Here is a 15,032-nt window from a genome sequence, read left to right as displayed (position 1 = left end):
GTGTTTTTTCAGCCTCATTTTTCACATTAAACATGACAGCAAAGATTGAGTAAGCAACAGACTGCATGAATGTTCCATGACTGCTGAAAGCCTAGTATGAATAAATGAGACAAACTGTTTGTTGGCACCAAGGTTATCAGGGTAACTGATATGCCTATATTCAAGATGCAAACTAAGTTAAAAGATTGTATCCACTCCAAAAAAACATTTGATGAAAAGGTTGCCACCATTGATAAAATATTGACTTGCCTTCTACTGTTCTAGTAACTATAAATTATAGAGGAAATAGATATTACATTAGATATTTCATTTCTTTGCTGCTACCAATACAAGAGACAAGAGGAACTCTACTCAATTCCTAAATCAGTTATCAGAAGGAAAATTTGGACCATTATGCATGTGCTCTTTATTTCCGAATTATACAATGCAATAAGTGGTTTAAAAGGTAAATATTCATCTTATATTGATGGAGTATGCAAAAAACATTTTACCTCATAACCCCCCCATCTACCCAAGGAGAAAGCCTCATTGAACTGTTTGATCTGATAATTTTGGGCCAATGGTGATGTCCCTCCTGGTTTTGCAGTTTCTGGGTCTGTAGGAAAGTTAGCTTATTGCAGGTAGAGTTGGGTTGCTAGTTTGGGTAAGGAGCACAGTGGGTCTAGAATCGGTTGTGAGTCATCAGGTCTGGGTTGTACTCTACATTAGTGTCTAAATTTGAAGCACCACCTGATCTAAACAGCACCCCAGGCTAAACATCTGACTTAACCCTTTATTTTACCACTTGCCCAATGGCACATACTACTAAAACAAAGTATATTATTATGAAAATGGTTTATTTACATGACGCAGGGTTTTTCATGACCTACATTGTTCGGAGCTATATTTTTCCTTTAAAATGCATTGTTTATCCAGTCACATGCCAGTTAACTTCATTTATACAAATAAAGTTGACTTTTTGAATTGATAGTACAAGTATGGGATCTGTTATCCAGGAAACCTATCATCCAGAAAGCTCTGAATTAACAGATTTTTTTTTTAAATTTTGAAATCTGACATGGGCTAGACATATTGCCAGTTTCCCAGCTGCCCCCAGTCATGTAACTTGTGCTCTGATAAACTTCAGTCACTCTTTACTGCTGTACTGCAACAAATCACAGCACAAGATAACAGCTGCCTGGTAGCTAAGAACAACACTCAATAGTAAAAATCCAAGTCCCACTGCTACACATTCAGTTACATTCAGTAGTAGAAACAAAAGCCTGCCAGAAAGCAGTTCCATCCCGGAACTTTCTGGAATGTTGCAGTATAAACAGTGTAATTTAGAAATAAAAACTACATCATAGCATAAGTCATGACAGAATCCCATCTGGTTAGAGCCAATCAGATGCATGAGAGTACTCAATTCATCTGCCAATATTTCGGATAACAACTTCAACAACAATGTCAAAGTTCATCACAGATGCCATTTTTAGTTTCAAACAATTTTTTATTGACAAAGGACAAATGTCATTCATACATAGCGTACACATTGAAAGATGGTACATTGCCCAAAATCAGTTATTGTGGGTGGCAGTTAACAACATAGTCATAACAAAGAACAAACAAATAAAAACAAATATAAAAGAAAAAGAAAAAAAGGATGATGCGAAGCTGTAGGGATGGAGCATAAAACTCCCAAAACCTCGAACAGATATCAAGTGTCAAAAACCAAATATCAAGTACCAAATACCAGATACCAGAAACCAGATACCAAATACCGACCTTAGAGTTGTGGGAATAATCATACAAAAAAAGAAAAAAACATTGCAAATAAATAGCAGATTTTATCTGTTCAATAGCTAATTATGAAAATCAGAGCTGTCGGAATAAGTACTATTGATCCAAGGTAGCCATTTATCATTATACTTGGATAAAGATTGTTTGTTCTTTGCAATATAATATTCCATCCTGCTAGTATCATTCATTATATTGAGAAACTCTTTGGTATCTGGGGTTTGTGGTGATTTCCAATGTCTCGCGATTACTAGCCTGGCCACTGATAGTATATGCGTAGTCAAAAGTTTACGTTTCCAAGGGATAAGGTCCATATCCATATTCAGGAGAGCTAGTTTAGGAGAAGGATTTATCGAAACACCCAAAGTATGTGAGCAAATATGAAAAATGAACTGCCAAAATAGTACAATTTTTGAACAATCCCACCATATATGAGAGAAAGAACCCACACAACCGCACTGTCGCCAACAAAGATTCGTAGTGGTAGAAGGATAAATTGTAAATAACTTAGTCGGAACCATATGCCATCTGTACATCACCTTAATACTTGTTTCAAGGATTCGAACAGATGGTGTTGTGGAAGTAAGTAAGAGAAAGGCATTGTTCCAATCTATGGGATCATTTGGGGATTTCAATTCCAGCTCCCATTTTAGTTGATGAGAATCTGAGGGCAAAGAAGCACAATCTAACAACGTCAAATAATATTTCGAGATCCTAGACTGCTGAATAACCAAATTGGTGAGTTTAGATTGAACTGGAGACATCTGTTTAATTTTATCAATCGCAAAAGATTTCAGAAAGCTAGAGAACAGATGCCATTTTTAATAATCAATTTTGTCTTTATCTGGTTTTGGCAATGTGATCATTTTCCCCAGGAGAGATTCTGCCCTCCGGACACCCCATTTATAAGCTATTTAAAAGCTTGAGTCAGATTGGGTGAAAATAAATGATTACTTTTTTTTATAATAAATTGTAGAAAGTGTATCTAGACATGACTTTAATGTTTTTAGTGGTGAGCAAATGTTTACGCCCGAAACAGTTTGTTTTTTCACCAGTGGCAAACACAAACATGTAAGCGAATTTCCCCATACATTTTGTTTTGTGTAAAAAAATTACTACTGCCAACAGTGTTTTTTCTCATGTGTTTATGTTGTAAAAAACACAAGAAAAAGCACCAATGACAGTATTATATTTTTGCCATGCATTTTGTTGTGCCAAAAAAATATGCAGTTTTTTTTCTGAAAAAATGCAAACAGGACTATTAAAATGTCTTTTACTTTTTCAGTTGGTAAAAATATAATTACTTGAGGAAAGGGCATTTAAAAAGGAAGATTGTTCTATTCTGTTCAATTTGTAGAAAGGGGTCTCTAGAGAGAAGGTTGTTGGAGGTGAAAACAGTACTTGGAAAAGCATTTGCTTTCAGCAGGAATACAATAGGGAGTTGAGCTTATTTTGTCACTGATATACAGATATACAGAGATATAAATTGGGCAAAGTAGCTCAAATAATATGGCCATGTCTTCCAAGGTTTGCTTCAGATGCATTTTTTATTCACTACTGTTTTTGCTCTGTTTAGTATAACACTCCCATCAGCAAATGTAAGATTATGAAAACACATCAATTTCCAGATAAACCTTCACTGATATCCTGTGAACTGTGCACAAACAATGTACATAGCACAGCATGGGCGCCAAATCATGTCACATTTCATTGGACAACTATGCTGACAGACAGCAAATTAAACTTCACTTACATAATACTTGTCATCACTTTGATTGTAGGCCAGTTTTACAACACCATAGGAGCCCTGCAAATAGAATAAAGCAAAGCATTATTACCTACAGTATAGGGAAGGATATCCTGCAACAGTCAAAGATTAGGAATAAAAGAACAGTTTTTATGTTGTTTTTTTGCTAAGTTCATGTATAATTCAATGGGAGAGGTCCAGTGACCAATTTGAAGATGTTACTAGCCTTCCTGACATTCAAGTTTTTTTCAGGGAAAAAACTAAATTCGAGTTTAGTGGAATTTGAATCAAATTTGATTCTAGTTTTCAGGTCGGTAATATTCGCTTGAGTTTAAGATATTCTATTTTTTTATTACATAACCCTCCAATTGAATTTCGAATATATTCAAATTTATTAGAGTTAAAAAAATTGACATGAATTCAAAATTCAACCTTTGATAAATGTGCTTCCCCGTATATGGTACTGGTGCAGATGTAATCACTTACCCTAAACTCCAAGTCAGGGCAGTTTACATGTGCAAAGCTGGGTGCTTGGAAAAGGTAAACCATTTCCCATGTTAAACAAATATTCCTTACAGCTACATGGCAGGAAATATTTTACATTAGCTATACAGTTGTAATTGTGATGCAGACTGAAACTGGCAGCTTTTTACCAGAAAAAAGCTGGAAAAATCATGCATAAATAACTATGCTGTGTGTGTGATAGAGGCATTTAATCTGGTCTCTAGGACATCTGGTACCACAAGTGATTAAAATTTCCTTTACTTTTTAATGTTTTGTTACTTAGATTGTAATCTCTTTTGGGCAGGGTCCTCTTACCTCTTGTATCAGTTATTGACTGCTATGTGTGTAATTCTGTATGTTCATTGCATAAACCCATTTATTGTAAAGCGCTGCGGAATAGGTTTGTGCTTCACAAATACATTAATAAAAATAATAATAATACTTATAGGGTGGTATAATCTGACTACCTATTTCACTAAAATTAATAGCACCTATGGTGACAATGTATTCTGCCTAATCTATTTTTTTTTTTTTTTTTTAATTATAATAAAGCTTTTATACTTAGTACTGGACCTCCCTTGTTCTACTAAGTTAATTTAAAATTAAAGTTAATTTAAAATTAAAATAGGATAATGAGCTCTGCATATACAAAGCCTCTTCCCTCCTTTCACGCATTTTGAACTAAACAGTTTGCCCTGTTCAAGATAACAAAAACATTGATTTTTCTTAATAAAAACAATAAGCAAAAAGTATTTTTTACTTATTATTATTGTAGCGTAATCCTCATGCTTTCCAATCAATTAAGAATGGAGTGGAGGATTCCTATCATGAGTATCAGGATTAATATATCAAGCCCCAGTTTGTCTTACCTGTTGCCCAACCCCACATGACATGAGCTTTTCCTACAACCAAGAGTTTATTATGCTAAGAAATCACTAAATGACTCATCTGCATTTAGCCTAACAGTATCAGCCCCATTGCAACCAACCTATAAGACATTAAATTACACTCATTACATGTCACTTAAGTAAGGAAAATTGTTATGCTTGAAGGATTACTATAACAAGCCATTAATTATATCAAAAGATATAAGAAAGCTATCAAGAAAACTATTTGTGAAAACATCCACTACAGTTTAATGGATATTAGCAAATATCATAGTTCCCTTTAAGAGTTTGCCCTTTCTAAAATGAATATGCACCTTTTCTCTCACTTTCTAGGCTGAAAATTGTATACATTATCTGAAAATGTATAATTATCAATAATTATTATAATTATATATGTGTGCTCTTTATAAAGTAGAGCTCTAAAAGTACACTTCCACTATATACTGTATTATATAAATATATACACCCACACACAAATACACTTTTCAGCTATAATTCAGTGCAAGATACAAATGTACCATATTGCAATTTTTTTCCGTGGATTGAACACATTTAGAAGGCCTCATTTAGAACTGGTTTAGAAATGTCCCTGTTTTTTGGCTTACCTACCCCACATTTCTGTTTTAGGGGAACTGCTTCTACATTGACAGCAACAGCAGCAAATTGACATCAGCCTTACAGTATAACAGTTAACTTTGGATTGTGAGGGTGTGGTCAAGAAGGAGTGGTCAAAAAGGAGTAGTGATCAAAAAGTCATGACATAAAGAGATACTGACACCAGAAAATAATCTTTTTTTTTATATCTATAATAACATTGCCTTTGAATGCTAGTTATAATTTTGCCATAGACCTATGTGCCTGATGCTTTTACATTACCTTTCTTACCCCCATGTTCTTCTATGACGGGGCTGCCATATTTGTGCAGCAATAGTCCGTTAGCATTAGAAACTCTAAATGACAGGTTAAAGAAGGAAAACCCCTCCCCCCAGTAATTCCAAACTGCAAATGCCTCCTACTGCGCATGCGCCACCAAATACAGGAAGAAGAGTGATCGGACGAAGATGGAGCCCGTGAACTCGGCAAGAGAGGACCTGCATGGAGGGGTGACTAACAAGTTAGGGGCATTTGCCATGGGGGGAGGTAGGCCAGGGGGGAGGAGAAAGTGGGGCCTAGGGGGGAGGGGTTTTGCACCGAAAGGGTTTCCTTCCCCTTTAAGAAGAGACAGTCAGGTCGGCAAAACAGTCAGGTTTATGAACTTCAAGTAACAATTATTTACAAAAGGAGAACTACAGTTAGGTCCATAAATATTTGGACAGAGACAACTTTATTCTAATTTTGGTTCTGTACATTACCACAATGAATTTTAAATAAAACAACTCAGATGCAGTTGAACTGCAGACTTTCAGCTTTAATCAGATGCAAGTGGCGGGCGTCATCGACAGCCACTAGACCACCAGATGAGTCCTTACACTGTTCTGTTAGTTTCAGTGTTTATGTCAGGCCTTGCTTGTTGTACCATGAGCAGTACCACATGAGCATATACATAATTAGGAGTACTCAGCAGATCATACAAAATCTGTACAGAGAGCAGACCAGTATATGCTATAAAACCAATTACACAATGCACATATAAGACAATTACAAAAATCGTAGCCTATGCTAGCAGATGTTTGACAGAGGTCTCAAGATTAAACTGCAGATTAAGCAGACACAACCACTTTCCTTAAAATAATCCCATTTTTATATGTGCTCTATAACATAGTACAAAAGCAGTATGCGCATGTAGCAAGCCATGCAGATAGTGACTGGACTTACAATGAATCCTAGTATTTTGCATTGTTGTGAACCCTATAACACTGCAAACTTGGAAATACAGAATGGTATACTTCTTAACATTGAAAAACAAAACGAGGGAAGAAATGTGCACACATTTTTATGGTCACACCCCTAATTACCATGTCCATTTTATAAAATTTGGCAGGTTATGAAAATTTGAACACATTTCTGGGAGTTTTAGTGCAACTTTTTATGTATTATACCAGTTTTCCTAAGGAAATTAAAGGCAGCACCATGACTAAATGTATTATTTCTTTCCCTCCATCCTTCAGATATCTGTATTAGTGATGTTGCACCCGACCCTAACCCGCCCTCCCTCTAACCGCACCTGCCCGAGCCCTTTATTTTGATAAGTCTGAATCATCAGACTGGAAATATGGAGTTTAATCCATGTATAGCAGCAGGAAATAATTAAAAACATGGCTTTGACATTTCAAAATGATTATATTTTTACCATGCTGATCGCATGCAAAAACACTTTATATACATGCAAAAACACTTTATATACTAATATATGCTCACAGTAGGGTTCTTGACATCCCGCTCTGTGGATTTTTTTTTATGACAAATGGCCAGTGAAGAAATGGAGGATATGGTATATACATACTCAAGCAAAAGACACAGAATACTTGTTACTTATAAATATGTATCATACATCTTTAACTCCCAGCATATGCTCCAAGGAAGACTGCTGCTATCCAGACAGAAGGCAAGTTGCTCTATTATTAAATACTAATGAGGCTTCTCTTCTTCTCCTCCTGTCTGCTTATCTTTGCTCTGATTCCTGTCCCTTTCTCTTCTTTCATGACTTTCCCTTTGCTGCTTGGTTTGTTGAACATTATTAAACAAGATGGATGTTATTACAGGGAATCCAATTGCTTACAATGCTGCTTTAAACATTTTTCAACGGCAAGTAAGTTTATTTTACGGCTGTATTTATAGCTGTGACTTGAAGTTCAGCAGTGTCCAGCTGCTTCTTTAATTTACTAGTGATTAAAACATGTGTACTTATCCATGCAGTAATATGTTTAGCTTCTTACTAATAAATACATACCTGAAAGAGAAAACACAGTAGTGTTCCATAAATACGGACGTCATAGTAAATGGTGAGTCAGAAGCCATAGAAGTCATAATTATATACTGTATTTACATGAATATCTCCCTTAGGAAGTGCAAGGCACAAGAAAGCTTAAACCAAATACCAAAGCCATCAAAAGCATTTAGTGGTCTAAAAATCAATTTATCATTCTGGTCCAACTGTCACTGTTCTACTAACATTAACGCTGAAATAGTTTTTAATAGAACATTTGTACATTATGCTCTATGACATGAACACAATTGCCATTTTCTTGTCAAGTTTTATGACAGAATAGAACTGTTCTGAATCTTCCTCAGCTATGTTTAATGAAACACATTATATTCAAATGGAATCTGCCGCTATGCAAACGCTCTGCAGTCTGAATTTGCCTCATCTGTTTAGAATCATATATTTCGGTATTCCACTATTACATCTGAAGGAAAGGTCTTGATTGTAAGTTAAGTTCTTCGCTGATCAAAGTAAAACAGCCAAATACTTACTTTTCCAATTTCACTCTGTAGCTTGTATTGGTTCAGCTGCACACAGTCCTTTAAAATAAGAGAGGAAACAATTAACAAATAAATAAATATACAATTTTAAACACTATTAATGCTGGTTGCACCTGCTGCTTTAAGTATATCATGTTATCATGCACCAGTTGGCATTACATAACTGGATTATGTAGAAAGGCAGCAAATCAAGCACAATTTGAGAAATAAAAAAAATCTAAATTCAAATACCCCCCCCCATATTAGTATTGTCACAAGGCACTGTTTATTAACATTTTCTCCATTTACAACCAGACTTTATATGGGACAGCTGTGCAACCCAAGAATTGGTCAAAAATGTATTATATACTGTATCACTTCAAAATGTATCAATTACTGTATTAGATGGGGAGTTTCCATGTAGGAAGATCCTATTGGTGGACCATAAACAGCATGGACATACATTTTTCTTTGATAGGTTACAATATCAGGCCAACAATTGCTTATTGGTAAACTGGCATAAAAACACATCCTAAAATTTGTAGCCAGTTTAACAACATACGTTTTTGCCCTGTGATAAAGTTACATTGAAGTTACATTGAATTAAAAAACAATTCCCCTTTTTTCAATAAACTTATTCAGTTGGGTGAATAAACACTGAACACACAGGAACCATCTTTCACCGACATTCATGACATCCCTCACATTGCTTCAAGGTGAAGAGGTGAACTGCTTTTCATTTTGAGTGGTGCTCTGGAAAGCTGGAGGGGCTTCAAATCTCAGAACCCATCATCTCATCTACAAAGAACACGCTTTTGTTTTCCAAATTTTGGATTTCACCCATCTCACTTTCTGGCCTTTATGCTGATTTTAAAAAGCTAGAGGGATAAGAATCCAAACCAGGAGAAGATTCAGTGTGGTTCTCTACTTGCAACCTTAAAATACCCGTTTATTCTAAATATTTTGGACAAAGATTCTTGGGCCCTTTTCCTGATATTAAATATATCAACCTACTAACTTTTCAACTAAAGCTTCCTGCCAATTAGAAGTTCATACCGTCTTTTGTTCACCCCTCCTTGAAGCAGTTCCAAACCAAATTCTGTTGATCTTGATGCAGGGATGCAGGATGAACACTGCACATGTGTTGTATGCTTAAATAGGTGCTGAATTCTCAGAGTTTTTGTAAAATTGTAATCTTTACTGGTGCATTACTAAGCCATCTTTATTCTCTTATTTATTGTGGCTTACCTTGGCCTGACTTCTGCATTTGCAACGTGTGGTACCTGAACCTGACTTTTGCCCGTTGACCTTATTCCTGCATCCTGGTCTAGGTTTGTTGTTATGGATGTCCACTCTTCCACAAAGTAATGCCCTGTAATCACTGTGGAAGAGATCATTCCTAAACCTAGTTCCTTATCTTACTCACACTTAACGTACTCACACTAAGGACATTTCTTAGTGATTTTTTTCCCCATACAACCTATTTTTGACAGTAAAGAAACCTGAAACTCCTACCCAGACTGGCATGACTGGTATGACCTGAAAAGTTCAATGAATGCTTCATGTTTTCCTGCAGTCGGGATACACAAATAAAATAAAAGACTTTAACCACTATAAACTGCATTTCTAATATGTATTTTTATATTTTCCATATGATCTGTATCCTGAAATATCAAAGAAGTAGATACATGAATTCATTTCTAAATCAGAATTTAATATGGTGAGGATACTTGATTTAAAGCATTGTTGGTAAACAGTTTTGTAATTGAGAATTTTAGGGAATGACAAAACATATTTTCCCACCTTTCCCGCTCCTAATTTGCATATGCGAATTAGGATTCGAATTCAGTTCGGTATACGAACGAATCTTTCAAAGAATTTGGGGATTGGGCCGAATCCCAAAGGGTGGATTCGGTGCATCCCTAATTAGGTATGCTGAAATGAGCAATGCTGAGTGATCACTATATGACTGGTCTACCATTTCATATATTGAGTGCATGTCAGCAGCTGTCAATAGGAAAGGACATTTTGCCCTGTGTGGTTCTAACTGAGATGATTGTAAAGGTTAATTAACCTTTTTTGGGTGGATCCCAGGTTAAGTCTGGGATTGAGTTTTGTAATCCAGTATTTTATTTTGGATCTTCTATTATTTGGGGAGAAACTTTATTTGTATTAAATAGTGACCCACTTGTTTGCCCCATCCTTGGTTAAGGACCTTTGCATATGTATAACAAAAATCTAATTATTTATTATTATATTTATTTAAATATATATCTAATCATTTAGAACACACATTTTATATAAATAGCCACATCCATATGGACTGCAGAAACTGTTACCATTTGATTAAAATGTGCAGTTTATTTGTTAACACTAAGATCTACATGCCTTGTTTTTTATTTCACTAAAACCGTGAATATTATGTCAAGCTAATTAAACTGCTGTACCATATCAAAAGACAATATGTAAGGCAAAATTGCTAGCAGTGTTAGCTGCAACAAGAAAAAACATTTTATATACAGTAAACACAAAGGAATCATACAAGGTAAAACAGGATCTTGCACTTTGTACCAATAAAAACTGTATTTTCTGATGCCAGGAAAATAACTTACTAATTCACTAATAACACATTGTCCAAGTTTGGGTTGTAATGGTTAAGCTGCTTATATGGCTGCTTATATTTAGCAAGAGTACTAAAGTACCCTTAACAAATAACGATAACAAATCCAACCCACAATGCCTGTTTTCTATATTCAATAGTCTTCTCCATCCCTCATCAACATTATTGGTCAACCTGACACACTCTCTTTAGGATTTTTCTATTTCTTTAAAAATCAAGTAAATTGCATCTGAAATCAGATTGCCACCTTTACTAATGCAAACCAGCTTCTCCTTCCAAAACCCCTTCTGCATGCCTTAATTCCTTCCATCATGTAACAACATCTGAAGTCTCCAAGCTTCTCTTGTCCTCCTCACTTACAACTTACGCTCTTGACCCTATGCCTGCTTCTCTGTTTAAACATTGTACTGCTGAGCTTACTCCAGAACTTCGAATCTTCTCTGGTTTCTGGAACTTTTCCCTCTCTGTTCAAACAAGCCTATGTAAAGTCTATTCTTTAGGATTGACCCATCCTGTCTGTCAGATTACTGTCCTGTCTCATTTATACCACTTGCCTCTAAACTCCTAGAATGTATTGTGTTATCCTGTATTACTAACTTTCTATAAGGCCATAATCTGTTGGACCCTATGAAATCTGGAGTCCAACCTGCGCATGCCACTGAGATTGCTTTGTGCAGATTTACAAATGATCTTCAGGTTGCTAAAGCCAAAGGTCACTTTGATACAGTTGAACACTCTCTCTTGATGCAAATTCTGTATTCACTGGTTCGTATCCGTAACCAGGCTGCATCTTGGCTCTCTTCTTACCTCTCTAACTGTTTATTCACTGTCTCTTAAGCTAACACACCTCATCTCCAGTTCTACCTAATGTGGTTGTGCCACAGAGCTCTGTCGTAGGCCCATTGTAGTTCTCCTTGTACACTCTGTCTTTGGGAGATCTCATCTGCTCATTTGAATTCAATTATCATCTGTATGCTTAGGATGCCCACATATATTTATCTACTCCTTCATTAACAGCTGAAACCATGGCTCAAATCTCTAACTGCCTTTTAAAAATCTCCAGCGGGATGAACTAGTGTTACCTCAAACTCAACCGCACAAAAACTCAGCTAATCATCTTTACACCCAAGCCTGGTCCTTCTCCTCCCACTCACTATCTCTATTGATGGCATACTCATTAGAAGCAAACCCTGTAGAAGAAACCGGTACCCCCCACCCCACGTAGACCCTCCTCCCCCTAGGCTAACTGCCCCCTGGGGAAATGCCCCATACTTTATACTTACCCCTCATCGCAGATTCTGCCAGCAGACTTCACGGCATCCACCTTCCGGGTCCTCGGTAAGCTGACTGGGAGATCGGTATGTCGGCGCACGCGCAGTTGGAGCAATTTGCCGGTTTTCGACAACTGTGCATGCACCAAAATTGACGGAGATTGCCGAACTTCCAGTCGGCTTACTGAGGACCCGGAAGATGGATGCCGTTTAGTCCGCTGCCAGAATCTGCGACGAGGGGTAAGTATAAAGTATGGGGCATTTCCCCGGGGGTTAGTTAGCCTGGGGGGGGAGGAGGGAGGGGGTCTACGTGGGGGGGGTACGGATTTTTTTTCAACAGGGTTTCCTTCTCCTTTAACTCAACATGCTGTCTGGGGGTAATCTTCGACTCCTATCTCTCTTTCTCTGATCATATTAACAGTCATTTCCTGTCACTTTTTATTACACAATATTGCCAAAATCCATCCCTTTCTTTCACCTAAAAGTGTACAAGCCCCTTCCCTGCTGAGGTCCTTATCATAGTTTCCCATAAAACAAAGAACAACTTTTCTGAATTTCTCTGGAGAAAATCCTCTCTCATTGTCTTTAGATCTAAACTCAAAGACTACCTCTTGGAGAGGTAGTAGGGAGATGGAAGCAGTACTACTCTCCTATACACAGGTGTCTTTTAATGTTTGTTGTTTAATGGAAAAAAATTAAATGAATATTTATATTTGTTCCAGGAGTGCTATGCTTTTATCCTGTTCTTGTTAAACTATTTATATTACTAATTATTTTAGAGGGCATCATATAGTCCAGCAACTTGAAATTTTTTTAAGGATAATGGTGTTACTTAACCAGTGCATGTATAGATACCTACACAAATAGTTAGCGTAATTTCACAGTTCAAAAGGGAGTGAACATATCGAAGATGTAGTGGTCCTACCCATATGTTCCGTATGTTCCTGTATGCAGTGTTTAAGTTTACGTGATGTTTGTCCCACATATTGTGTGTGACATTTGGAACAAGTTATTAAATAGATAATATTGTTGGTGTTACAATTCATATATTGTATAAGGGTATATATATATATATATATATATATATATATATATATATATATATATATATATATATATATATATATATATATATATATATTAGGGATGCACCGAATTCGGTTTGGGATTCGGCCGAATCCGAATCCTAATTTGCATATGCAAATTAGGGGTGGGGAGGGAAATCAAAACAAGGAAGTAAAATACTGTATACATACAGTATATTTATGGTGAGTCAAAGGTAGGTATATTTGTGGGGACAAATGTTGCGTTATTTGTCCCTATGCAGTACTACCAAATCATATCTGATTAAACAGTATATTAAGATTTGATGGGGTTATATTTTGTCTTTTTCCATTGGTTGTAAGACCTTTAAATAACCTCCTCCTCCTGCATAGTGTTAACCCGTGACTAAGGGGGTTATTTATCAAAATCTGAAAAGTTCTCACTATTTTCTGAAAACTACTCTGACCAAATCCACATGGACTTCCCCCCCCCCCTATTTATCAATACATTTTCACAAAAAATTCTTGTGCAGGAAAAAACCCAGATAAATTGTGAAAAAATCCAAACATATGATTTTTCTGGGCTTGTCGTCGAAAACTGCGACTTTTTTGGATTTGACACCCAAAACCTGCGACTTTTCCGGATTATTGAATGAAACCCAGCACAGATTAGGATATAAACTGGACATCTGCCATTGACTTCTACATGAGTCAGCAGGTCTGAATTGAAGTACTTCTTCATTTGGATTTAACAACATCGGGGGGTTCATAAATCAGTTTTTTGGTGTTTTTGCCCTTCAAAAAGTTGAACCAAAAAAAAAAAAAAAAATCGGACTTTAATAAATAACCCCCATATTTGTCCTTAGGACACAAAACATGTAGGGCGGATAGAAATTATGCTTTTTTTAATGCAACTTTGAATAAAGCTTTGAATAAAATACTTTATTTTTATTTGTGACCCCTATTGGAATCCTTTGGAGTGCCCAATTTGCTATTGGCTACTTTTTACCACTCCCTATGCTGAGGGTTCTGGGCAGGTGCACCTGGACCACATCTCTTACTTGATGAATAATTTAACGTTGTGCTCCTTGTTAGCTCTTTTTCTCTACACTTGGTTCACAATAGCATACCTCCCAACATTTGAAAAATGGAAAGAGGGATAAAAAGACGCACATAGAAGCAATGGTAATATTTGGGCCACGCCTGTTTTATGGCCACACTAATTAATCCATTATACAAAATTTGACAGGTTCTGAAAATATGAACACATTTCTGGGAGATTTAGGGCACTGTTTTATGTGTTATGTTTGCTAATGAAGGTAAATTGGGAATTATGTGGCTGCAGTCCCATTGGTTTTGTGCAGGCAAATTTATAAATAATGACTGAAGACAGGATAGTATTTGTCCTCATGGTACCACAAAAGCCCTATGTGAAGAATATGAATTTTCGGCACAATAAAATAGATTAAAACAGACCTGTGAATTAATTTAAACTGGAGATTGTATGGTCAGTAAAACATCAATGCTTGATGTAGTGTTGAAAGCTGTTAATTTGCTAAGTTAGTACGGTATGTATTATGTGGAAACCTGTTATACAGAAAGTTAAAAAATAGTTTCCTATTAAAAAATTATTTTCAATAATTAGATTTTTTTTGCTGTATGATAGTTTCTTGCACTTGATGTTCCTTAGCATACACATATGTTTACAACAAAACAATTATAGTGGGATTATTAAATGTTTAAATGCATTAGAACATGGTGCTCCAAATTACAGGGGATCGC

At 36.1% G+C, this 15,032-nt stretch overlaps 1 protein-coding gene across 5 annotated transcripts in view; it reads right to left on the bottom strand.

Annotated features, from left to right (window-relative positions):
• Positions 1-15,032, bottom strand: part of camkk1.S (calcium/calmodulin-dependent protein kinase kinase 1 S homeolog) — a 126,699-nt gene that overhangs the window by 68,506 nt on the left and 43,161 nt on the right. For all 5 annotated transcript variants that reach the window (XM_041583029.1, XM_041583028.1, XM_018248134.2 and 2 more), the window contains 2 exon segments: positions 8,329-8,376; positions 3,530-3,583 (listed from right to left, as the gene is read on the bottom strand). In XM_041583029.1, coding sequence (XP_041438963.1) covers positions 3,530-3,583; positions 8,329-8,376 — 102 coding nt within the window.

The sequence above is a fragment of the Xenopus laevis genome, chromosome 2S (assembly GCF_017654675.1).
Source record: "Xenopus laevis strain J_2021 chromosome 2S, Xenopus_laevis_v10.1, whole genome shotgun sequence".
Lineage (NCBI taxonomy): Eukaryota > Metazoa > Chordata > Amphibia > Anura > Pipidae > Xenopus > Xenopus laevis.
This window is presented reverse-complemented; position numbering and strand designations above follow the sequence as displayed.